Source organism: Chenopodium album, chromosome 6 (genome assembly GCF_948465745.1).
Source record: "Chenopodium album chromosome 6, dcCheAlbu1.1, whole genome shotgun sequence".
Classification (NCBI taxonomy): domain Eukaryota; kingdom Viridiplantae; phylum Streptophyta; class Magnoliopsida; order Caryophyllales; family Amaranthaceae; genus Chenopodium; species Chenopodium album.
The window spans coordinates 56932360-56959389 of record NC_137839.1 but is presented as its reverse complement, the minus strand read 5'-3'; the positions used below and the strand labels follow the sequence as shown (position 1 = coordinate 56959389).

At 35.9% G+C, this 27030-nt stretch overlaps 1 protein-coding gene and 1 long non-coding RNA gene across 4 annotated transcripts; both read left to right on the top strand.

Moving 5' to 3' along the window:
- The first annotated feature begins 1484 nt into the window (after nucleotides 1-1484).
- Nucleotides 1485-16442, top strand: LOC145636106 (uncharacterized). Of its 3 annotated transcripts, none has more exons than XM_081687562.1 (11): nucleotides 1485-1741; nucleotides 2411-2932; nucleotides 3015-3168; nucleotides 4723-5107; nucleotides 6037-6164; nucleotides 6266-6313; nucleotides 6637-7228; nucleotides 7692-7817; nucleotides 15637-15741; nucleotides 16045-16191; nucleotides 16324-16442. In XM_081687562.1, exons 2-6 carry the CDS (start codon nucleotides 2452-2454, stop codon nucleotides 6309-6311), a joined length of 1194 nt encoding a protein of 397 aa, XP_081543688.1. In that variant the 5' UTR covers nucleotides 1485-1741; nucleotides 2411-2451; the 3' UTR covers nucleotides 6312-6313; nucleotides 6637-7228; nucleotides 7692-7817; nucleotides 15637-15741; nucleotides 16045-16191; nucleotides 16324-16442. The 3 variants fall into 3 exon arrangements, with proteins under 3 accessions (XP_081543688.1, XP_081543687.1, XP_081543686.1); XM_081687561.1 differs by having other exon boundaries at nucleotides 7674-7817; nucleotides 15637-15719; XM_081687560.1 differs by having other exon boundaries at nucleotides 7674-7817.
- A 733-nt stretch (nucleotides 16443-17175) lies between these two features.
- Nucleotides 17176-19081, top strand: LOC145636107 (uncharacterized). The gene is made up of 3 exons (XR_014114025.1): nucleotides 17176-17443; nucleotides 17517-17619; nucleotides 18460-19081. It is a non-coding gene; the product is annotated as an uncharacterized LOC145636107 (long non-coding RNA).
- Nucleotides 19082-27030: the final 7949 nt, after the last annotated feature.

Here is a 27030-nt window from a genome sequence, read left to right as displayed (position 1 = left end):
TTCGTGTCTTCGATGTTGTAGGATATTCCGGAAAATCTGATACAATAGGCAACAACGTTATTTAAGTAGTGAAAATATCTTTATTTTGTTCAAATAAAATATGTGAATTGTGTGCCAAATTTTAAAATAACTGCGCATACCCATCACATATAGAAGTATATTTTATGCCTCAGCACAAGCCCTTAAATTTACCCCAAGCTGGTCTTTTCGGTTTCTCCTGCACAACAACTAATGGTTTTCAACTTCTGCTCAGATAATATTTATACAATTATTGAACATTGTAACGTTGGAGATATATCTACACCCCTAAATGGGAAGAGATTACAATTCGTCACAAATCATAAAACACATATTATATACTAATAGAAATCCAACATTATTGATGCATATAATGAAAAAGTTTCCCAATCACTTACTATTTGCAACTATATACACAAGTAAGTAGAGCCAAGATATTTGTGAACAATTATCAACACAAAATGTTAAAGCACTAAGATTATGCAGACACGCAGTCACAACTTAGGAATACCAAATACTATAGTAATGATGAAGAGAAAGCAATCAGTACCAAAATACGAATAAGCAATATGCAGGCCCACATGTAGCCTCTGAGTCCACCTTGATAATAATTCCCCTGAATTCTTTCTTGCTTTCTTACTCTTTTCATTGTAGTCAGTTTGTTTTTCTTTCTTCTCAATTCATCTACAATTATGTGTAAGTCGTTAATTTTTACTATTTACCACATAAAGCAACAACCTATTCGTTAACTAGTGACTAATAATGTTTTTATGTAATTAAACCATAACCCCCATTATAAATATCATAAATGATTAAGTGGTAGCAATGGCAAAAAATCAAACAACACAACTCCAGTCTCTTTTTTTTTTGTTGAAAAACACAACTCTAGTCTCTAGTCAATCAATCATCAATAATCATCAATAACTATATACTAAAAGACACACCAGTAATGACACGTGTCATCTCCTGGTGTGTCCTTAGATGATTTTTTATAAAAAAAAATCTATTAGGTTAGGAAACAAATCACTTACAAAGATATTATTTTTTTTTTTTTTTATACATATTTCATATCAATACATAGTAATTATTACATTTAAAATAAATAGATGTCACAAATCTTTCTTAAAAAAAAAATGGACAACTATAAATCAAAAAACTCTTAAAATAATTTGTTACCTAAAAAAATATTGCTCAAAATTTTGCATATTTTTTTTTTTTTAAAAAAAAATTGAGTTTTAGAAGCTACAATTGAAAAATGCAAATACTAAATCAACGTACTCAGTATCATATACTTTTATTATTAATTGACTAATTTTATATTATAATATTTATTAATCAATAATGTATTACCGTTTATGGCACGAGATCTAACCTAGTCTTTCAATAAATCAGAACAAACCCAAAATCTCTATTTTACAAAGTAGTCATTATTATTTCCCATTCAAAAAAAAAAAAAAAAAAAAAAAATAGAGTGATTGTTATTGTACTCCTGTTAGAGTGACTTTGAGAGAGTTGAGTGAGCCGCCATTAATCCACCATTGTCCATCACCTCCATCGCCACAGAATTGCCGTCTACTGCTGCAAGATCATCATCCTCTTCCTGTAGTTGCTCCTGAAGGTGTCGGCTTTGTTGCGGGTTGCTGAAGCCCTAGCTGTCTCATGCCTCGTAGTACCTAATACGAATTGATTTCCGTAGTCTGTTCCTTTTCTCCATCACTCTTCGGTAACACTCTCTTCTCTTTCTTTCTCCTCCCGAATTTATACTTCGTATTGATTTATTTTCTGAAATTGCTCATTTACTTTCACGAAACCCTTTTAATTGATTTTTTCACTGTCATTTGGAGACTGTTTTGGTTTTTCTGATAATGGGTTTAATTTGATTATTTAATTCTTGATTTTTGTTTGCTTATTTGGTTTTTGTTAGATTAAAAAAATGCAAAATATGTGTTTTCTTGCAGTTCATTTGTTAAATGTTCCTGCTGAAGTACATACACTACGTGAGTGCCTGCTATGTGTTCCATTAGATGCATTCTCTATATTTGTATGATTTAGTTGTGCTGAGTAGCTCTATGATTCCCTTTAATCTCCGTATTAGGTGAATCAAGGGTGTTTTCAGTAATTTTATTTTCGGTGCTGAAGGGAAATTTTATACCTTTTAGGTTCTGGGGTTGACAATGTTCCTCAGCCAACAATGTTCTAAACAATTCTGAATTGAATGTCTGGCTTTATTTTTCCCATGACTTAATTAGTTAGAGGTTGATATGAGTGTTTTTGATTTCCAAGTAATGAATTTTTACTATATTAGTATTTGTGTCATGTTATGAATCTTAATTATCTTTTACACTTCTCTGGTGGATTAAGGGATTCAAGGTTTTGATCTGTTTTTTGCTAGGTTTTGAAACTTGCTTGGAAGAAAGACGCGAACATTTTATCATGGTGCTCGAATTTCCTGATTGTCATTCACAAATTCAGAACGGAGAAGTCACAATTTATTGGAAAAATGATACTCTTTTTTATAGAGAAGTGCATTGTAACCCTCAAAATCAAGTAGAGAGCCTTTATCAAAATATAAGACACATTATGAACAACCACATAGTTCCTAACCATCTCCCTCTTTTTACCATTGATGAGCGTGTTCATCCGGTTTCAATGGTCAAGTGTGCAAAATCTGATCCATTTTCAAAAGTAAAGACCGATTGGTGTTTTCAGAAAGTTTTAGTATCTTATGATTCATTAAAGAATAAATCGGCTGAAGAGTTTATGTACATGACTGTGGAACTAAAGAAATTTGTGTTCAGCATTGTGAGCACGGTTGTTGCATTTGTTGTCTTGCCGTTTCGGCCTATCCTTGATGTTAGATACATGTATGTAGGTGAAGACAACAATGTTGTCTTCACCTACTATGAATCAAGATGTAATAATTATTCTTTTTAACTTGTATACATTTATCTTTAAATAATCTATTTTTGTTTTGATTGATTTATTTAACTTTGTAGGTCAAAATCATAATTGGGCATATGAGGCAAAGGAACTTTATCTGTTATTCGACAATCTTGGAAAAAACAAAGCCAGACATTCAACTACCATACGTGAAGAGATCAAATCGTTTGGTAAATCATTGATAAAATATACTCATCAACAACTTCTAGGGTGAGTATGGTTAGTTAGTTAATAAATTGGGTATAATAATTATTATTATCATTGTTTGTGTTGTTTGTATAGTTGGTGTTTTGGAATTCGAAAGTTTTAAGATGTTTGTTGCTATGATGATAATTTAAACTGCTATTTGGTTGGGGTAAATAGCAGTTTGGGTAATACTTGATTTTTTATTTTTAATTTGTTCTTGTATTTTTTTTTTGAGTTGTATAACTATTAAATTTACATAATTAAGATACGAAAATTTGAGTTTTCCACAATAATACAAATGTCATATAGGTTATATGTATGATTCCTATGAGAAAAAGACTTAAAGAAACAACATAATCACTAAAATTAAGGAAATTTTGCATATAACCACTTTTTAAATCCCTTTTTTTTTTTTTTTAAATTTTTTTTATGTGCAAAAACCTACCTTTTTAAAAAAATGTTGTTAAACACCACCAGTTTTTTTAAATAATTTGCAACATACCACCGAAAGTGGATGTTGACCACTTTTTCCGGCATTGACCTAGTGATGTGACTATTAATGAACCCTAATTCCCCCCCTTTTTTTTCTTTCTTTCTTTCTTTCTTTCTTTCTCTTCTTTTGATTTCCCTCTTCTCCTCTATTACTCTTTCTTTTACTTTTTGTTCCTCCATTGTTGATGTTGTTGCTACTTCTTTACAAATCAAGAGGTAAGTTTTCTTAGGAATTTTTGTTAGGAACCCTAATTATTGTTGATTGCTGCTGCTTTAATTCTTCCACCAACCACGAGTTATCCACCACCAACAATCCCCTCTCACAGGCCGCTCACCACCCACGAGTTACCCACCACCCAGCTACCTTGCCTCCATAGCAAAACCCACCCGCCCACCCAGCCAACCCAACCGCAAAGCCACCCTTTATCGATAGTGAAGTAGCTACCTACACCCATTCGCTACCATCACCTCGAAAAACCATTCAAGAACAACCCACCCATCATAAAACCAACCCACTTCCCTTCAAAAACCCAAGATCTAAGTGGCAATTCGATGAGGGAGAAGAGGGGTTGTGACTTGACAAGGGAGGGAAGGGAAAAATAGGAGGAGAAGAGGGAAATTGAAAGATAAATTGTCATTTGGGGGGGAATTACGGTTCATTAAAGGGGAAATCGAAAGAAAAAATGTCATTAGGGGGAAATCGAAAGAGTAAAATGTCACGTGTCACGCATGTGACTAGATAAACGCTGGAGAAAGTTGTGAACATCCACTTTTCGGCAGTTGGTGGTAAGTTGCACCATTTTTATAAAAATTGGTAGTCTTTAACTACATTTTTTTTAAAAGGTGGTTTTTTTGAAAAAAAAAAAGATTTAAAAGGTGGTTATATGCAAAATTTCCTAAAATTAATGATATTTTTGTAACAGATTAACCAACATTTCTTATCTTAAAAAAATTTGGTGATGATTTGATCAAAGTATAAATGAGATACATAGGCTGGTGTTTTTGATTCGTTCAATTTAATGATAGGCTAATTAGTTTATCATGAGATGTTTAGATAATCTAATTTGACTTTTTGTTGATATGCAGAAATCCGAACTTGATTTTTCAAAATATTATATTCTGGAGTGTTCAGATGCGAATCATGTTTGTAATCGAACTGCATGATCTCATGGAGCATCATATCATTAGTCTCCACCCAACATGTGCAAAGGCTTTTGTAGATCCTAATGATAAAACAGCTATTGATTTCCGTGAAATGATGAAGAGATCAAACAATACCGTTCTCAGGGAATTGTTAGTAGAAGGGGATTATGATTATAGAAAGAAATTATCAGCTTGGCAGCAGAACTTGCGGAATGCTTCCCCTAGTGCTTCGCGTTCACATGTATTAGCGAGCAATCCGAGTGATATATTAGAACAAGGATTGACACGTATTCGGGACGCATATCGACATGCCTTCAAAAACATTGGGGTAAGTAATTTTTTTATTAAAAGTTTTGACTATATTCTTGTATAAATCGCTTTAATATGTATGATTTTTATTATTTATGTATAAAGAAGACATCTAAATTTTGGCTTGGATGAAGGATTATTAGTCAAGACTATAAATACAAGCTTGAATAACTACAAACAAAGAAATTAATGTTTGCTGCTAATTATCTATTCTGTTAGAGTTGCTGTATAGATAAGCTTTGTGAATTAACTTCAAATCCATTTTACGAACTTGAATACAAGTTTTAGTTAAAGTTGTTAGACCCCATAACGGCATAACCTAATGTCCTAATGCTAGCGAGATGCTATTTTACATTTTTTACTTGTTAAAACTACATTTGTTCTTATATCGACCTAAAGTGGTTTATTTTTACCTTTTTATATTCATTTTGTGCAACGAACGTGGTGGTTCAGACGGAAAATAAATGGTCGGAAGGTTAGATTGATAGATAATGCACAAGGCTTGCGTACAACGTAAATGGCTTTAGGCCATCACTCTCCAAGAACTCACTACAATAATATTTTGCTTGCCTTCTTTCCCTAAAGCTAGTTCTATTTATACTACTCACTTGTAATGCATAAGTGGCATAGTGCCTTAATTGCTACCTTTACTATACTTTGTCTTCTTGCTATATTACCTACAGTACAATAGCTAATGATCCAAAGCTGCCTGCCATTTTAAAGAACTGTTGTTGCCTATGTTGCTTGTGCTCTGTATGCTGCTGCTGTTCTGTTGCACCTGTTATTTCTGTTTCTGTCCCCAACCGTACACCAAGGTAACTGGTGGTGGGTGTGGGTTCATTGCATTTTGTCATGTGATTTGGTTTGCCTATTGTTTTATGGTTAATATTTTAATTTGATTATGAGAAGTTAATGTTTCAAATTGTATGTTTTTTATTTTAATTTCAGACATGCCATTCGCTTGAAGAAATACAACACATGTTTCAACATGTGTTTCCCAAGCATATGATCGAATTTGCAAACTTGCAGAGTAGATTATCTTTCGATGTTGTGAGCGGCGTTAATGATTTATTATCGTATGTTTCTTATCATAGTATTATATTTTATCTTTTCTGTTTTTTACCAAAGTTTTTTTTTATAATGCTATGTCCTTACCATCAAATTGTGATGTTTGCAGGGCTCCTTCTTTGAAAAGTCCTCTTGGCGCTTACAACCCATTATGATGGTATAATTTTTTCTACTCATCATGACTTGAATTGGGTGGTTCTTAATTTGAGCAAGCTTAGTCTTTAGGTTTATTCTATCTTTTGTGTTAATTTGATTTTAGGTATGCATTATTTTCATATTAATGTGCTAAACTAGAGAGCTGTTGTGTTCTTAATAAAGGAGACTAAAGAACTAGACAAACCTAAGATAACCAATAGTACACAATATTGGAAGATAACCAATATTGGAAGAGTTTTTGATAGCCTAGCAGGGTGGGACGCTTTACTACAGCGTTATGTCTATGCTGCTATATCGTCTTAAGCTTAGCTTTGCCTATTACAGGTCATGGCTCCAGCTCCGGGCAAAATTTGCATTCCAATCCCGCCTCTACTGGCCCAGATGTCTGAATGCCTTCATTTTCCTAAGCCAGTCTATGAACTTGTAGATTTTCGGACAAATAATGTAGTGTCCATGTGTGGGCAGAGAATTGTTCAGATATTTGTCTTTTTTTTTTGGTGGAGAAGCTGCCAGCATGGAGGAGTCTTCTGAAAGAGATGCCACGACATCATTTGGCTCTCTAATTAATCGTTATTGTGTCCATGTAGATGACTTCAAGATGATAAGGTCCGAATGTATGGGCATTGGGGGCGCTTCTTTAACCTTAAACGCCAACAGCTTGAGCACCTTTCTAGAGTGAAACCAGTGCCTGCTATGTGGAAATGGGCACTGTTGGGTCTTCGACCTGCTATCCAGTACATCCGTATTGACTACAAGGAGTGCCTCTGTGTTGTTTGTTGGGCAAATGGGGGCTTCATACAAAAGCCTTGGGTTCAATTCTCTCAGACTTATTGAAAGGCCATATAGACTTCTTATTCCTTCTGTACTTATATTTCTAGAGCTGCCTTGCATTTTGGGTCTCCTCCATCTGCACCAGGTAACTTATTTCATTTTGGTCTCTTCTGTTGTTCTTTGGCCTATGGGATTCTGTCAAGCATCTCATCAGCATATTCATTTGTTAATTGTCAGCCTGCAATCATCTAAATTTAGTGAAGAATGCCAGCCACTTTAAGAAGGCTTTGAATAAGATGTACTTTAGTCTAGATGTGTTCCAGATATATAGGGTTAAATTTGCATATATCCCATTTTCTGTTTTGATTCCTGGAAGAATATTAATTAAAACTAGGTATTCCTTTGTATGATTCTTTCACACCCACATCCATCCCCTCGCCATATTTGCTACAATGAATGTTTCTAATATTCTTGAAAAGCACGTTTCTTCTGTACTTGTGTTTCATACAGTTTACAAATGTGTCGTATAATTATTGAAGGCCATGAGTGCCAATTTGACTACATTTACTTCTCTTTGGCATCTATACTAGGAATACTGTCTATTTCAGGATGATGAATCCAGAAAAGAGTGACAAGGCCCTGCTTTGTGAGCTCACCCCACGATATAGGCATATTAAGTCAACAGCTAATGTTTGAGGACATGGTACCAACGGCTATTCTTTGAGGATGACGAGGTAATTTCTCTCTCTCACCTCACTTTCATATTGCTAGATCTGGATTTCCATGTTTTTGAGCTTGATCTTTTTTTTTTTTTTTTTTTTTTTTTTTTGTAAGACTTATTATGTGTTTTTCTTGATGATTCAATTATTATAAAGTGATTTTCGCATGATGAATCATTGAATGGCTATAATTGGATTTTTTTAATCTTATATTTTTTCTAATAATTTTTTTTCATTATGTTCTTGCTAAATATAGACTAATGCCTCTAATCCGTAGTTCTATTTTTATATTTATTGTTTATTTCATACAAATTACATTTTCAGAAATTAATGTACCAACGTTACATGGGACGGGATTCGATTCGAAACGTGGTACGGAAACGAATACGCGGAACGCTACCCGTGGTGAATCCGGTACAATTGGGTACGAAATAAGTAAATTAATAAATAAATTATATAGGTGGTTTTTATTGATAGATTTTTATATCTAGGTGAGTGGATTGCTAAAAAAAAGTAAACAAAATAAAAAGCCCAAGTTGTTTATTTAAAAAAGCCCAAGTTGTTGATAGACAGATATAGGTTTAAGGCCTTTTAAGCTTTTTACCAATTAAAACAAAACCTTAGCCGCCACCCTTAGTGTGCACATATATTAAAAAAAAAATGTTACTGCTAGGTAAATCAGGAGAGAGGAGGGAGAAAAAAAGTCAAAAACTTCAGAAATTAAATAAGTAAATTCACGTGAAAGAAGAAAGAGAGAGAAAACTGCATTGAAAATGTCGGGAAACAAGCCATTAAAGGTTGCAGAGGAAGAACAACCGTGTTTGCTCAGCCACAACTAGGAGTCGCCACCTTCAGCGTTCTGGTTCGCGACCACCAGCGACCCAGGTCGCGTTTGTTCCGCGTTCCGGTTCGCACGAATCAGATCGCGATTCGTGGCTCCGTACCGCGAACCTTGTAACGTTGTAATGTACTGTAAACATTATTTATCTTAAAGATTATACTGGTAGTTTGGACTGATACGGACAAATGCTTCCAAAGTATTTAACAATTAAACAATGAATGGGAAATTAGTAGAATTATACTGATGTTGTGGTTTGAATCGAGATGATGTGAATGGAAGTCACATTTCTGTTTTTGGCGCTCACTTTCTCGAGTTATGTTTGCAAGATAAGCAAGTGCTTTACTAGAAATGCAAAATGTATATAGCTGATTAGCTGCTGTATTCGGGGAAGGGCACGATGAAATAAACTGTTGTATTCAGGGAAAATTTTGATGAATTGACGAATGTTGCATTCAGGAAACTACATTGAGCGTGTTCAGTTCTGTTACGAGTGCTATAGGGATTATATGTATATGATAGAGGAGTTCTTTTGGTTGTTGAGGAAAATTATCAGCTTAATGTTGGGATACAAAGATGTAAGGGGGGAGTGTTAAAGAGAAAACGAACGGTATTGGTGTGTTTTGAGAGGGGCTTAATGCCTAGAGCTTAATAAGTCCTTTTCTTGTTTAAAAGTGATAAGGATTTGACAATTCTTTGCTCGAGTAAAATAGCTATCCAAACATGGTGCTATACTTGTAATAAAGTGAGTTGATGGTTAATAGTGCTTCCTTGCCTCATAGGATGTCCAGAGCTCATTGTAGGATGAAGTTTGAAGCTTAATAAGCTATGGGATTATGAATATTTATGCACTTCTACTCTAATAAAGATATAATGGTGATTATTTAATTAAAACTTTGTATATTGATATTGTAGCCACATATGTCGTCTCCATCTTCCTCCAGATTAGAAATCTTGATGGGTTGGTGGATGGTTGCTCGATTGAGAATCTTGAGTTAATATGTTGTATAGAGCTCTTCATGCCTCACAGGCATCGCACTGAAAAGAGTGATTTCATTATATTTTTACTAAGGTCTATTGCAAGAGATCAGCCTAGTCCCAAGGTCCGGTTTACATATGCAAGAAGGAAGCCCAAGCAAGAAGCTGTTAGAAGAGAGTGAGCTGGTTTTGGGTGAGCTGGAAGTTAGTTACAGGGAAGGGTTAATCAGTAATTAAGAAATAAGTTTGTTAGTCCTTGTTTTGTGTGCTGAGTTTGTTATGGCAGCTTGTTAGTTATCTTTGGTTATTTAAGGGAATAATTGTAGAGAGAATCTATCTAGAAATCATTTTGTGGAATTCATTCCTTGTGAGAGCATTCTTTCCTCTCAGAAGAAAGGAGGTTTATTGTAGTTACTCTGACTTGCAATACAATCTATCTGGTTCTAGCTATTTTTCTCTCTAATTTGCTTACTTGCTCTGTTTTTCTGACCCAATTCCTAGCAAATTGGTATCAGAGTAGTGACGATCGGAGCTGAAAATGGCACGGCTCACTAATGCGCAACGCATGGATTTGATGGAGCAGGAGCTTGCTTGGATTCCGGCGAGGGTATCTCAGGAAATCACGACGGCGTTGGAGGTGTTTAAGACTGACCTCACTGCAGTTTGCTGCTGGGCAGGAACGGCCTCGTACTGCGCCTCGTTCAACGGCGGCGAATGGTTCACCCTATCAGTGGGATAACCCTTTTGCGGGTGCGCCACCGCATTTGGGGTATGGAGACGGCGGCGATCAGGCTGTGGCGGTTGAGGAAGCTAGACTTACCTCTGTTTGATGGCACGAACCTAGATGGGTGGATCCTCGGAGAGGTTTTTTCACTTCTACCGTTTGACGGTTGAAGATCAGCGGGAGGCGGCGATCGTCGCACTTGACGGCGACGCCTTACTCTGGTATCAGTGGGAGCATAGGCGTCACCCCGTGTCGTCTTGGGAGGCGATGAAGAAATTGATCCTCTGTTGCTTTCGAATCACCGCTACCGGAACTCTACACGAGCAATGGCAGGCGCATTAGCTGACGGGAACGGTGGTCGATATCGAGCTTCTCGCTCCGATTGATGGAGTTCCAGAGGAAATTGCGAAGGGGCAATATATTAATGGGTTGAAGGAGGAAATCAAAGTGGAGGTCCGGATCCTTGACCCGGATTCTTTGGATCACGCCATGGATCTTTCCATGCGGGTCGAGGAGAAACTTAAACTTAGCCCTAGGCCCAAACCCACCCCTAACCCACCCACGTGGCGAAATTCCTTTCCAAACCTTCGTACCAACCCGATCTCCCAGATCCAACACTCCCCAGGCCTAAACACGAACCTAAACACATACCCACACACCAAAAACACCACCACCAACCCCAGAAACTCCGGCAAAATAAGGAGGCTGACTGAGAAAGAGCTTCAGCAGAAGAGGGAGCAAGGATTGTGCTTCAGATGCGACGAAAAGTGGAACCTCAATCATCGGTGTCGCCGCCGCGAATTGAGTGTCCTGCTCACGGTGGACGACGAGGAGGAGGTATGGGAGGAATCCGGTGAGCTTGTAGCCAACCTAAACATTAACCCACCCGAAATTGAACCCACAACCAACTCGACAGTGGCCCTGTGCTCTGTTATGGGGATTACGAGCCCTAAAACTATGCGCATGATCGGTTCTATTAAAGACAAAGAAGTGGTGGTGATGGTGGACCCGGGGCGACGCATAATTTTGTCTCCTCCGTGGCTGCTCAACATCTCCAGCTTCCGGTGACTGAGGCGGCGAATTTTGGGGTAACGCTGGGAACCGGGGATATGGTGCAGGGCAGTGGCGTGTGTAGGGGAGTAGTCTTGGATGTTCAAGGGGTTACAATTGTGGAGGATTTCTTGGTGTTACCCTTGGGCAACTCGGACTTGATTTTGGGAGTTCAATGGCTAGAGAAGTTAGGCACCACCATGACAAACTGGAAAACCCAATCACTCAAGTTTCAAGTAGGAGGGGAGATGGTCACTTTGAAAGGGGATCCTCACTTAGGCAGAACTTGTATCACGCTCAAAGCCATGATTAAGTCCCTGTAGAAGGAGGGTCAAGGTTTCTTACTCGAGTTCAATCACTTGGAGAGTACGGTGGAGGAGCCATCTTCTATCCCTGCCAATTTCCAGCCCTTAATTGAGGAGTACCAACAAGTGTTTCACATGCCTGATGGCCTACCCCCTTCTCGACATATTGAACATTCTATTACCCTCAAGCATGGAGCAAATCCCATAAGTGTTTGCCTGTACCGTTACCCACAATCTCAGAAGGATGAGATTGAGAGATTGGTGGTTGACATGCTACGAGCAGGTATAATTCAATCATCCACTAGTGCTTATTCTAGTCCTGTTCTGCTGGTCAAGAAAAAGGATGGTAGTTGGCGTTTTTGTGTAGATTACAGGGCGTTGAACAAAGACACAGTGCCGGATAAATTTCCTATTCCAATGATTGATGAGTTATTGGATGAATTGTGTGGTTCCACCATTTTCACGAAACTTGACCTAAAATCTGGATACCACCAGACTAGGGTCCGCAAAGATGATGTGCCTAAAAGTGCCTTTCGCACCCATGAAGGGCATTACGAGTTTTTGGTGATGCCCTTTGGACTCACCAATGCACCCGTAACTTTTCAGTCACTTATGAATGAAGTGTTTCGGCCCTTCTTGCGCAAGTTTGTTTTGGTTTTCTTCGATGATATCTTGGTGTACAGCCCAAGTGAAGAGTCCCACCATGATCATCTCAGACAAGTGTTACAAACATTGGCGGCTCATCAGTTGTATGCGAATTTTAAGAAGTGTGAGGTGGGTAAAACTAAGGTGGCATACTTGGGGCATGTAATTTCAGCAGCAGGTGTGGAAGTGGATGCTTCCAAGGTTTAGGCTATGATGGAGTGGCCTGTGCCAACCTCCATTAAAGAATTGCGTGGCTTCCTTGGTCTCACGGGGTATTATAGGAAGTTCATTCAAGGATATGCCCTCATTACCCAACCTTTAACCGATCAATTGCGCAAGGATTCTTTTGGGTGGTCTGATGATGCTACCTCGGCCTTTGACGCACTCAAGGCTGCAATGATCAAAGCCCCTATTCTAGCAGCTCTTAATTTCACTCTACCTTTCATTGTGGAAACGGATGCCTCGGGACATGGATTAGGAGCTGTTCTCTTACAAAACAACCATCCCATTGCTTTTTTCAGCAAGATCTTGGGGTTAAGGGCTAGAGCAAAGCCCATTTATGAGAAGGAACTCATGGCAATTGTTTTTGCCATCGAGAAGTGGAGGCATTACTTGTTAGGGAGGAAGTTTGTGGTGCGTACTGACGGTGGTAGGACAAGCTTACCAAAAATGGGTGAGTAAGCTTTTGGGGTACTCTTTTGATATACACTATAAACCGGGGCCAACTAATAAAGTGGTAGACGCTTTGTCCAGACAGCATGGTACTCAAGTTGAATGTGCTTCTGTGGTAACTTCTTGTGGGATTCAGTGGCAGCTTATCCACTCTTTTATCAAGCAAGATACCACCATCCAGCAACTCACTGCTCAATTACAAGCTGGTGAGTCAGTTCCCAAGGGCTTTACTCTGGAAAATGGGGTACTAAAATACAAGCAAAGGGTGGTCATTCCCAAGCATAGTGATCTTACCACAGGGTTGCTTAGGGAATACTATGACTCTCCGATGGGGACTTCAAGACTTACCAAAGGCTCGCTAGTGAATGGTATTGGTAGGGAATGCGCAAGGATGTGACAAAATATGTTCAAAATTGTCACATATGCCAGCAAAACAAGGTATCCACCTTGTCTCCTCTTGGTTTTCTACAACCTCTCCCCATTCCCGAGCTTGTGTGGGAAGATATTTCCATGGACTTTGTGGAGGGACTACCTAAGTCTTTGGGATGGGATACTATTTTGGTAGTTGTGGATCGTCTGACCAAGTATGGTTACTTCATTCTCCTTAAGCACCCATATACTGCTCAAATGGTTGCTAAAGTTTTTGTAAAAGAAGTGGTGAGGTTGCATGGAATGCCATCAACTATTGTGTCTGATCGGGACAAAATCTTCCTTATTATTTTCTGGAAAGAACTCTTCAGGTTACAAGGCACTAATCTTCATCGAAGCACATCTTACCACCCGCAAACTGATTGGCCAAACCGAGGTTGTCAACAAAGGGGTGGAGTCTTATTTGCGTTGTCTTTTGAATGGGAAGCCTTCTACTTGGGCAACTTGGCTGCATTGGGCTGAATATTGGTACAATACGGCCTTTCACACTGCCACTCAATGCACTCCATTCAAAGCTTTGTATGGTAGAGACCCTCCCCGTTTGCTCAGATTTTCTCAGGGAGCCACTGCCATTTCTTCCTTGAAAGATCAACTACAAGAGAGGGATGCAATCTTGGATGATTTGAAGTATCACTTGGTGCAAGCTCAGGTTTATATGCAGCAATATGAGAACAAGTCTCGAAGGGAAGGGGAATTTGAGTTAGGGGACTTGGTCTATCTCAAATTACAACCATATAGGCAACATTCCGTGGTCAGGAGGCAATCTGAGAAGCTCTCTCCTCGTTTTTATGGGCCTTATCAGGTGTTGGAGCGTGTAGGGAAGGTGGCATACAGACTGCAGCTGCCTGTTTCTGCCAAAATACACCCCGTTTTTCACATTTCTCAGCTTAAGAAAGCTTTGGGGCCTGGAATAATTGTCAGGTGCCTACTTCTTTACCTGCCAGCTCTCTGCTGACTTGGTGATGGATGTGGAGCCAGATTCTGTTGTTGGAGTTAGGAGTTCTCATGCTGCCAGGCCAGGTTCTGATCAGGTGGAAGGGGCTGCAAGATTTTGAAGCAACTTGGGAAGACCATGATGACATTGCTGCTTGCTTCCCTCACTTCCACCTTGAGGACAAGGTGCTTTTTTGGGTGGGAGGTATTGCAAGAGATCAGCCCATATACAAGAAGGAAGCCCAAGCAAGGAGCTGTTTGAAGAGAGTGAGCTGGTTTTGGGTGAGCTGGAAGTTAGTTACAGGGAGGGGTAAATCAGTAATTAAGAAATAAGTTTGTTAGTCCTTGTTTTGTGTGCCGAGTTTGTTATGGTAGCTTGTTAGTTATCTTTGGTTATTTAAGGGAATAATTGTGGAGGGAATCTATCTAGAAATCATTTTGTGGAATTCATTCCTTGGGAGAGCATCCTTTCCTCTCAAAAGAAAGGAGTTGTATTGTAGTTACTCTGACTTGCAATACAATCTATCTGGTTCTAGCTATTTTTCTCTCTAATTTGCTTACTTGCTCTGTTTTTCTGACCCATTTCCTAGCATCTATCTACTTCGTTTTGAATATAAAAGGTTGAATAATTACGCCAAGGAATACTGTGAAACATAGAAGGATATATGTGCTGAACATTTTTTTAGCTCTTTATTGTAAATATAACTATAGTGTAATGTTGAATGAATTAGCCTGTCCTGCACTCTTGCTGGAGAGACATCTGCACCTTTTTCTCAGCTTGATCCATGTGGTTTCCTTTCTACTCTGTTTTTGCTAAGCAGCAATTAAACTTAGGATAAGTGGGAAGCAATATTATAAAGATGGTTTTGTGTGGTGAAAAGTAACTGCAGTGCTGAAGGAAAGTTATTGCATTTGCTGTTATAGCTCCTATAACAAGAAGTTTGGTTTTGTTTGCTGTGGATAAATGGTGCTTGACATGCTATGGTTCAGTAATTATTCCTATTTTATGTATTACGTAGTATTTTTTTTCTTCTGGAAAACTCCTAATATGTAACTTCCCCTAAAAAAGCTGCTAATGCAGCTAACTCATTGGTTTCTGTGGAGAAAAAAGAATGGTAGTGACTAGAAGTTCTGCATATAGTAATCCCTAAATCTTCATTATTTCTAAGAAGTCAATTATTGTGTCTGTTCGTCATTGTATTTTTACTCTTTGTTGTCTTGTCTATTTAATTACGATCATTTTGTTCTATTGCTTTACAGGAACTCAAGAATCTGAGACCCCAGCTTTACTCTGCCGCTGAATACTGCGAGAAGTCTTATCTTCATAGTGAGCAGAAACAAATGTAATGTTACTGTATAATTATTGTAAGTTTACCTGTGTTATTAATCAGTCGTGTAGTCTTTCATTTGGTGCCTACCCCTATCCCAAGAGAGTAGGAAACTTATTGATCCTAATCACTCCTATATTTTCATATAGAGTTTTAAACAGTAATATTGATAACATAATTTTGTATATTTATACAGTAAAGTTTTAAATCCATTTTATTTGTGGAAAAGAAACGAACTGAACTCACACTTACACACACGCACAGCACACACACAACTCTTTGAGTTATTTGTGATGTTTTTTCTTTAGTCTTTATGATTTTTGTGTGAATTATGCCACAGGGTATTGGACAACCTAAAAGATTATGCTGTACGAGCCTAGTAAATGCTGTAGATCACCTAGGCACTGTTGCGTACAAATTGACTGACCTTGAGCAACAAACTTCAGATGTGTCAAACACAGAGCTGAAAGTAACATGTCTAAATCAGGTATATTTTCTTTCTCATCACCATGTGGATTATTCTGCTTTGTGCTGCCATTTCCCATTTATTTGTTTTCCCTAGGCAGGACATTGACTTATCTCTTTCTTTTTTCTTTTCTTTATATCTTATATTTTGGAGCTTATCATTTTGTCTTCCGAAACTTCTCACGTGCCACACGTATATGGAGATGGAAGGACTTAGGCAGCAGCAACTTTTGGCAATTATTCCGAGACATCACAAACGCGATTTATTGCCAAGTAAGGAACATTGTCCAACAATTTTTTGGCCCTTAAAAATTGTCTCCTCTGTTGTGCTGTAACTGACAGAGTGACAGACTATATTTTTTACTGTAAATACCATTTTGCAATCCCTGTATCCTTTAGAACATCTAGCACCACCAATAGTTCAAATCCCTCTAAGGAGAAACGAGGCAAACATTCAACGAAGAGCTTAAAAAATAATCTGTATTTTACCAAAATAAAATTTCCAAGAAGACTTTGATCACTTTGATGTTTGATTGTCTATAGGAAGTTGATGTCTTCTAGTTATTTAGCTTTGATTAAGGCTATTATGTAGTATTGTACTCTGTAGAGTCATCGATATATATTATTATATGGTATGGAAAAATAAGTTGAAAATAATGGATTCATTTATTGGTCTACATATGTATACGATTTTCTATAAGCTGCTTATTTGTACATCGTTAACTTTTTGTTTGTTCCGGTTGAATACAAATTCCTGGCTTTTATCCACCCCCACTTTGCTCCTTGTTTTTTTCCCCATTAGCTTTACAGACATGAAATGCATGCTAACGAAAGAACTACCTTACTGGATTCATTCTGAATACACAAAGAATGAACCCAAACTAGCTTAGGTACATTAGTTTGTAGTCAAAACAATCACATGAGCCAGGTGGACATGATTCTTGTATAATTGATAGCAAAAGGCATTGCAACTAATGCTTCTGTCTGCATGCCATAAATGCACAGAAAAACACTCTGCCATAACAATGTTTGAGAACCAGATTGAGGAGTACAAAGATTTCTGGCAAAAGGTCAAGGACTATGAAATTGCCAATGCATCACTTAGACCAGTGGTTGACTTGTTGGTCGGTACGCAGCCAGGCCTGATGACTGCTAGATGAGTTTTGGAGGCCAAGCCATAATACAGACGCTAAGTACTGATAAGGCACCTGTCCTACCCAAGTATGTTTCAATTGCAGCTGTCCCACACACATACAACCAAACTGATTGCTATGGTATTTCCTTATAAATCTTTTGCAAATAGTTATCTTTGACAGCCATTTACACATGTCTTTAACCTATTTGCAGATGTATTGGGAGTTATCTTTTTTGTTAGTGAGCTTAGAATTTGACAACAGTGCACGGAGTTGATCATCCAGTGCGCAAAATTAATTGTGATCACAACCCACAGGTTAGCCATCTGTCTGCTGCTCAGTTTAATTCTTCCACTGATAGTCATTTGTCCTACTTTAGGCTCTCTTACTGTGAAGTACAGAGCAGTCGATGACAATATCTGCTTGGGATGATTTCGCTGAAACTAATAACCTAAAATTTCCTCACCTTGAAACCATCGGCTTACAAAGGTGTTATGTTACACCAACCTAAGTTTGTTAAACAAACAAAAATTCTGAGCCTTTGTGCTTCTCTATGTTTTCCAAACAGGATTTTCTCTGCCAACTAGCAGTTTCAACAACTTTTAAGGATGAACGACTCTGTCTAATTTGTTATATGCTTGCAATCCCCGAATTGTCTCCTTAAGTTTAAAAAAACCATTGGTGTGCCTGTAGGGTTGCAGCAAATATGCTCATGTTAAGCGACCAAATGGCATGAATTTGGGAAATTTAGAATTCATCCTCAGAAAGTCATTAGAAAATTGGAAGCATCAAACAGAGAAAGGTTCTCTATGCTCTGTTTCATATTCATTTACATTAACCCTTGTGGTGTGGAAACAAATTTGTCATTATATATATATACTTAACATGCATCTGTCTTCTGATACCAACTTTATACACACACAACATACGCGCGCGCACATACACGCACACACACTCCTAGTAGGGAAGCATTGGTTGTAAGTCATTATACCTGAACCTGATCAGTCCATGATGTTGACTTTGTTGTGTTTCCTGGTTGCAACAAATGTGGTAAACTGCCATACTTGCAAGTATTGCTTGCATGAGGGGTGCCGTAGGTATTGTTAATGCAAGTGAATCTGTCTATACTTATATGTACCTACTGTTCTTATATGCAGCATAACATTCAAGTTTGATGTGTCGAATAGATCTAGATCAATGCACTTTACAGCTTTCACTGAAGAATGCAAGAAACTATTCAGACTTTTGGCTGCGGAGATCTTTGAGAAAGTGACAGTGGTTTTGCCTGGGGACACTCGTTTTGGGACAATTGCAAGGGACCTGCTTGCAAACCATTTTCTAATCCATGAATTTTTGTATCAAGGAACAAGGTGCCTACTTGGGTGCTCAATTCAGTCAGGTGGGAATAGAGCAGAGCAGCCCTGCATCACTGCTACTCCCTCCTACTTGGGTGCCTACTTTCAAACGTAGGAAACATTGTCTCAAGCCTCTGAATTGTATTGGCAGATGATGTATATGACGTTCCACTCAGGGTTTTCAGCAAATCTGAAGCATACTTAATCTAGAGCATTCAATATCATCTCATCCAGTGGTCTATCAATGTTCCTTTACCATACTAGTTGAGGACATCAAGAGTTGCAACCATTGCCTTTTTTTTATTACGTTTACCACGAAATAATATCTCTGCCATACTTTTGACAAGTATCCTCACTAGGTTTGAATCAATGTTTAGGACTTTGAATTTAATCTATTATATTACCTTTGTTTCTGTAGATTTCATTGCTGCCACTTCTTTTGGTGTGATGTTTAAATACTTTAATTATAAATGGCTCTACTAAATAATTTAAATATAGTGTTGAAAAGGTTTCTGAGAAAACAAAAAAGTCTAGAGAGAGAAAGTCTAGAGAGTGAATGTCCTACTTCTCTCGAAAGTTCCACCACCCACTAGCAAAGCAGCTCGCCAGCGGCCACCTTGCCTCTTTCGCTGGTCGCCGGGGAGCATAGCCTAAAGGCCGATTACGATCCCGACACGTAGATTGGTGGGTATCAGCTTGCCCCCCTTAATAAAGCGTTTAAGCTAAGGTGCTCTGCACTTAGCTACTCGATCGATCGGCAAGGTGCCAAGGTTAGGTTGGTTCTTGTTCCATTGTTCCTTTTGGTCTTGCTTTGTTTTGTGTCTTTGAAGTGGAAGCCTTGTTTTTTTTTCCTAGTTTTTCTCTTTAGTGTTCTAGCTTGGTTTTTTGGGAGGGTATGGAGGTAGAACCTAGTTTGTATTCCATCTTGGTCCAACAATTAGATGTCCAAGATGAGGATGATTTTGATATAAAGGAATCTAAGACAAAACTACAAGAGCACCTCAGTGCATAGAGGGCAAAAATGTAAATATGGCAAGCTTTTGGAAATAGCTAACTCTATCGTGATACATTATAATGTATCATTAATGTACCATTATGCATGTATAATGTACTATTAAAATATAAGTTATTTGAATAGTACTTTTTGTGTACTATTATTTATGTAGTGGTACTTTTTACCATCCTATAGTTTGAATATTTTTCCTCAAAATACTTACCACCTGTCACCTATTATACTTGTAATAGTACATTTTTCATCCTATATGTTCGTTAAACCAATAGGAGTTATGCGCTAAAGGTTAACCTAAAATTACAACATTAACCTTACCATTACCACGCAAAAAGATCACGTACCCTTTTGAGATGGTTCAGTGTAACTCTAGTTGAGAGACATGATTTTTCTCATTTTAATTTGACAATGACAGTTTAAATTTTAAAAAATCTGTAAAAAAAAATTTCGATTACATGTCTGCAATAGTAGCAACTCGAGTCAACGCCCGGGGCTATTCACTAGTTCTTTTTAGTATACTAGTTTATATCAAATTTTGATTATAATTGGTTATTTTACAAAAATAAAAAATAATTAATCAATCAATCAATAACTTAATACTAAAACAGACACCGAAAGTGACACGTGTCACATCCTGATGCTATTTTTTTCCTCCAAAACTCCCTTCTCTTTTTAAACTTTATTTTATTTTTTATTTTATAATAATATAATTCCAAATATTTTATGTTATCTTTATGACAACTTTTTTTTTTTTTGTTAATATTTGATTTTGATTCTATAATAATACCATTCCAAATATTTTGCATTGTCTTTATGACAATATATTCTTTTATTTTTTTGTGTTCATAATTAGTCTATACACATTTACCTAAATAATTATTCCAAATCCTTTTTAATTGTCTTTCAAATGGAGTATTATTATATTTTGTCAAAAAAAAGTAATAATAAATTGATTTTTTTTTTTTTTTTTTTTTGAGGGGTAATAAATTGATTCATATAATAGATGTTAAAGGAATTACTTTTAAAAACACCTTTTTTTTTCAATTTCAATATGACTATATATTCAAATTAATTATAGTTTTGTTTCTGAAATTAAACTACTAAGTATATATTATTATAAATTAAGGACTTATAGAGTATAGTATAACTAGCTGTAATATTAATATTGTGTTCGACAATTATATCATATAATTCTAGGAAAAGGTAAAATATCAATTAATTTTAGTCTATTGTTTGATTAATTTTTTATGTTTATAAAAAATTCATTAATAAATAAGTATTTACTAATATGACCACTAGACCTGATCAAACCAAGCCCCGCCCAAAAAATTCTAGGGTTTAGGCAGCCCAAAAAATCCATTTTTTTTTTTTTTGCTTGCCTATATATATATATATATATATATATATATATATATATATATACACGTGTCATCTCCTGGTGTGTCCTTAGTTATTTTTTTTATTAAAAAAATCTACTTATTAATTAAGTAAGCAAATCATTCAAAATATATATATATATATATTTTTATACATATTCCATATTAATGTGGTAATTATTAGTATATTAAAATAAAAATATTTCACAAATCTTTCTAAAAAAAGGTTAGTCAACTATATCAATACTATATACTAAAAGACATACTAGCAATGACACGTGTTATCTCCTGGTGTGTCCTTAGTTTTTTTTTTTAATTAAAAAAATCTACTTATTAATTAAGTAAGCAAATCATTCAAAATATATATATTTTTATACATATTCCATATTAATGTGGTAATTATTAGTATATTAAAATAAAAATATTTCACAAATCTTTCTAAAAAAGGGTTAGTCAACTATAAACCAAAAATTATATACTTTAAATATTTTTTTTACTTGTTTTACAACAAGAAAAAAGATTGCTCGATTTTTTTTGTCTACCTTTATTTATTTGTGCATTGGAAGCGACAATTAAAAAATACAAATATAAAAATTAACCTATCACATACTTTTATTATCCCTCGACGAATCATTTATAATTATATTAATTTTCAATCAATAATCTATAACTATAGATCACCGTGCATGGCACGGGATTTAACCTAGTGTGTGTGTGTGTGTGTGTGTATATATATATATATATATATATATATATATATATATATATATATAATGACATTATAATTTCTATACTTGATGTGTATGTTTTATCAAATTTTATTTGTTGGATATTCAAACAAAAATTAGACTTACCGCGCAAGGCACGGGTCTTAAGCTAGTAAAAATAAATATACACACCACTTTGATGTGAATTCTAATCAATAAGTATGTTATTTTGTTATTCACATATGTTATTTTGTTATTAACATATATATATGTAAGAAATTATTATTGTATAAGATATCATACTATAATTGATTTAATTTTTTAACAGGACACACCATGAGATGACACGTGTCATTGCTGGTGTGTCTTTTAGTATTTAGTTATTGATTGATTGATTGGTTATTGATTATTGGTTATTGGCTATTGGTTATTGATTGATTATTGATGTTGACTCATGTATAGGGATCGCAACGGGTCGGATCTGGACCGGGTTCTAATGGACCGGATCTAGATCTATTTTTGTATCAAGGATCCAGATCCGACCCGAATTCGTCGGGTTTGGAAAATGGAGACCCGGATCCAGATCCAACGGGTCCAACGGATCTAGGTCTGGATACGGGTCCAATATATTTTGCCTAATTTTTTGCTATAAAATGTTTGAGTTAAAAAATACATTTCAAACTTCCATCGGGGGTTATTAATTTCAACCAAATTTAAAGTTATACGGAGTACAATTCCCTACTTTATAAAAAGTGGAAACAAACTCTTATAAATAGTGTGATTCCTTTTATACCCCTAAAAAAATTTATTTACATTTTTACCCTTATTTAAAGTTTTAAACTTAGTGGAAACAAACTCTTATAAATAGTGTGATTCCATTTATACCCCTAAAAAAGTTTATTTACATTTTTACCCTCATTTAAAGTTTTAAACTTTTGATACCTTTTCCTTATCTCTCCTTTATATTGCTTTGAGGCCCTGACTGGTAAATCTTCTCTAAAGTTTCAATCACGATTTTTCATTTGCTTTTCCTCTAATGTCTAACTCCTTAGCTTGATGGCACATCTTCTTTCGAGGTTCCACCGTGCTTGATTAAACATGGAACTTATGCTTCCATTGCTTATATGACTTGTGCTGGTAATTTATTTCTCTTTCTCCTAGGTTGAAAATTTGTGATTTATTTCTTTGGCATAATTGAACTAATTATTTGTAATTTTTGGTCATTTTTATGGTATATGATTGTAATTTGAGAAGAATACTTTGAAATGATGAATCGAATGTGTTGATAAATTGATTTTGATTTCATGATTTGAGGAATTCGTTTATGATTTTGTCTGATAGATAAGGATTAAATGTTTTGAGGAATATATTTTGAGCTTGGAATTCGTCTTCAATTAATTGTTTATCGAATTCGACATTGATTGATCATGTTTAGAATTCCATTATAGGAAGAGGGAGTGTCTTTTTTTTCTTTTTTTTTTGTTGGAATTACTGTATTTGAGTGTGATTGATAATAGATTCAGAATGACTAAGGCTTTGTTATTGTTGTAATGTAATTGATAACAGGTGCATAATGCCATAATAAGGTAGGTTCATAAACTAATTACAAAATAAACTGTAAGATTGAATTATATAGTACTTTATGATTGGATTATTTGGTATTGTTGTATTTCTATATTGTATAGATGAGAGGGTGAACAAAAATTTGGTTTTTTATTATTACTTAATTGGTAGTTTGATAGTGGGATTAAGTTAGCAACGAAATTCGCTCCAATGTTAAAAATGGAATCTGTCACATGTATCCATTGCAAGTTTGCAACTGCTTGAATTTACTATAATGCTATATATTTACATATTATGTATACAGCTAGAATTCATACCCAAGTTATAAAGTGTGTGGCTAAATTTTGATCAAATTTTGAATTAAATTAGGATAATTATCAGTTGTTAGTTAAAGAGTATGTTACTAAAGAATGGCCTCTTTAGGTTTATTGCATCAAATTATTCTCATGTTTCAGGACATTTAGGCATGATTGAGCTCCATTATTCATGCTTTTAATTAAATCTCATACATTAAATCATGTCTTTTGTTAATGGTGATATATAGTTGCCATACATTATTGAAAATCAATCTCTGATATACACCAAGAGGACATGATATTTATGTTGACAGGATTTAGTTTGTCTAAGAATTGCAAATAATGGGTCCATGATTATAACAAGTATCATGAAAAGAACATCTCCTTTTCATGTACAATATTTATATTTTTATTGTGGAATATACGAACCTCTATCCCTTTCTTAACCTCCACCGTGGACTCAAGTCAATAGTTTGGCATGGAAACGTTGTTTCTTTAGAGATGTTAAGATTGCAAGCAAGGAGATGATCTCAAGAAGATGGTTAAGAGCGGTTTCTAGAGAAGAACTCTAAACTCTTATACTTCGTATGTATAAAGTGTTATCAACAATTTTAGTATTGTATTCAATTTGTGTTAGTGGCTTCAAGTATTAGATATTATTTCCATGGATACTTCATTTTTAGGTAGGTTATTTCTCACCCTTACAAAGTTGTTTTGCTGGTGTTTTGGCTCATACTCAAATAGTTAAAGAATAGTCATTTTTATGATCGTACCGTACACTATTTTAAGATTGTTTACAATATGCAGGTACAAACACTCAACGACATTAGTATTCATGCTCAAATGCATGTGGAACTTCTTATTTATCATTTATGGTTTGTGAATAAACAAGAACAATATGATCATGTAAACGGTTCTAAAATATAACACCAACCACAAAAACCGTTCTAGAAAAACTAGCCATATCGCGCGCATAGCGCGCGTTGGATCCCCTAGTAATATAAAAAGACAAAGTAACCACCTTATACACTTACTAGAATCTCAAGTGTCACAGTCTTGTAACTTGGCTGCGAGACCGACTTTATTTATTACTAATATGATATGATATAGCTTTGTGCTCAGATGATGACCGGATTGTCCTAAAGTTAGCTTGAATGTTAAATATATGATTATATCATTCTTTTTTTTTTTTTTTATGTAAATGTTTAGGTACATACAATATCATATCGCTTATTTATATAATAGTGTACTATTTGTAGTTTTGTTTGTAAATAGATTTCTATGTTATTATTGACTTGAAATTATTTTTATTGAACTTAAATTATTACTAAATCAGCATTTTACCAAAATAAAATTAATTTTACTAATTCTCTAATATTTTTTTAAAATAAATTAAGTACAAATGCATTTTTTATGCGGATAGCCACACAATCTGGTCGGACAAAGTAACCCGTACGAAACTGACCGAGTAACCCCCATAATACTAACTGAGTAACCTCTAACACTGACTAAGTAACCATCTATATTATTGCTATTTGAGTAACCACTATAACACTGACCAAGTAACCCCTATAGCACTAACGAAGTAAGAGCCTGTTCTCATACGTTGAAATTCAGTTTAGTTCAGTTCAATTCAATTTAGTTCAATTCAGTTCAGTTCATTTCAGTTCAGTTCAGCTCCTAATTTCCTTCTCTTATAAAATATTAATTTCAGTTCAGTTCAGCTCAGCTCAGTTTAGTTTAGTTCAGTTCTGTTCAGCTCAACTCAGTTCAGTTCAGCTGAGTTCAGTCAATGAGAACAGGCCCTAACTCCGTTAATAGTTAGTGACACGGCTTTATTGGCTAGCTACGTATAAAAATTTGTAATTAATTAATTATACTATAAATGGACCTTATATTTATGAACTTTTTAAAACGAATTTGATGATGGAAATAGAATTTATTTATACTCCCTCCGTTTCTTATTTCTTGCAACAAATTAGGGGGTGAGCGCAATTCCCAAGTCAAAAATTTTAAGGGAGTAAAGCAAGTTTTAATCCCATGTGATTAACTTTAAAAAAGGAGGGAATTTAAAGGGACCACTTGTTTTTTAAACCATTCACATGGGCTGATTTTTGGGAGGGTGTACTTTTCCCTCCCAAATTTTCACCAAAATTCAAATTTTGCCAAATATGCATCAAATTCTTCTCTCCACTTACTTTTCACAAGCAAATGGGGTTATAAAATGTTCAAAACACAGCCACAAATTTTTGTTTCATCAATAAATCAACAAGTTCTACTCCCTCCTAATGAATACATTTCAGCTTGAATTTTCAAAAGTTAGCACTAACCTACAACTAATCCTACCATAATTACCCAAATCCTACATTACCTAACCTAATTAGTGCTAAATTAGGGGCAGCATCTTCACTTTGACTTCATCCAAAAGTTGGTTTAGTTAGGGTTGTCCAAAAAATTGCATCCTCCACTTCATCACCATCCCAAGACCTGGAAAAAAAACAAGAGGTTAATATCTGTCCATGGATTATGAAGAATTCTTTTCATTAGAACAGTTACTTGGTGAAGAAAATCAACCATACTCAAGTGAATCATCACAGTCAAGTAGTGACTCAGATGATGAATATGCTGCAGAATGGGCATATTCCCAAATCGTAAACAACCAGCAACAACCACAGGGAGGAGAGAAGAGGAGAGACCTCACCATGGAACAGAAAAGGCAAATTGTAGATGTACTTCTGCTAAAAATGCAAGGGGGGGGGGGAACTGTCAAGAGGTTTTCTATCACAACTAGCAAGAAAATTTGACATTCATAGATCAACAATGTCAAGGTTAAATGCTGACATTAAGAAGCAGATGGCACAGGGGAATGTCATTGATGTCAGGTAAAAGAAATTAGGCAGTTTAGGGCCTAAACCAAAAGAGTACTCTGATGAGTGGCTTCAATCTGTGCCTCTGTACAAGAGGACCACAGAGAGAAGCTATGCTGGAGCACTTAATGTTTCACATTCAACAATTCACAAATTAAGAAAGAAAGGAAGACTCAGAACTCACACAAGCACAAATCATCCAACTTTAACATCTAATCACAAGGTGGCAAGAATGAAGTGGGTGTTAAGTCACATTAACCCCATTCCAAGTCAAGGGAACCCAAAGTTTGTTGACATGCAAGACACAATTCATATTGATGAAAAATGGTTCTATTTGAACCCAGAAACAAGAAAATTCTACCTGCTGCCAAAAGAAGAAGACCCCTATAGGTGTCAACAGTCAAAGAGGTTTAAGGTTAAGGCCATGTTCATGGCAATGATTGGGAAACCCTTGTATGCAAGAGATGAGACTCTTTTGTATGATGGAAAGTATGGTATCATTCCATTTGTCAAAAAATAGATGGCAAAGAAAAAGAGTAAAAACAGAGAAGCTGG

Bases quoted from the DNA above. Each gene is read 5' to 3' on its own strand.
- LOC145636106 (XM_081687562.1), top strand. From the start codon at position 2,452: ATGGTGCTCGAATTTCCTGATTGTCATTCACAAATTCAGAACGGAGAA. The intron at 5,108-6,036 runs GTAAGTAATTTT...TTTTAATTTCAG, and splicing joins ATGCCTTCAAAAACATTGGG to ACATGCCATTCGCTTGAAGA. The intron at 6,165-6,265 runs GTATGTTTCTTA...TGATGTTTGCAG, and splicing joins GGCGTTAATGATTTATTATC to GGCTCCTTCTTTGAAAAGTC.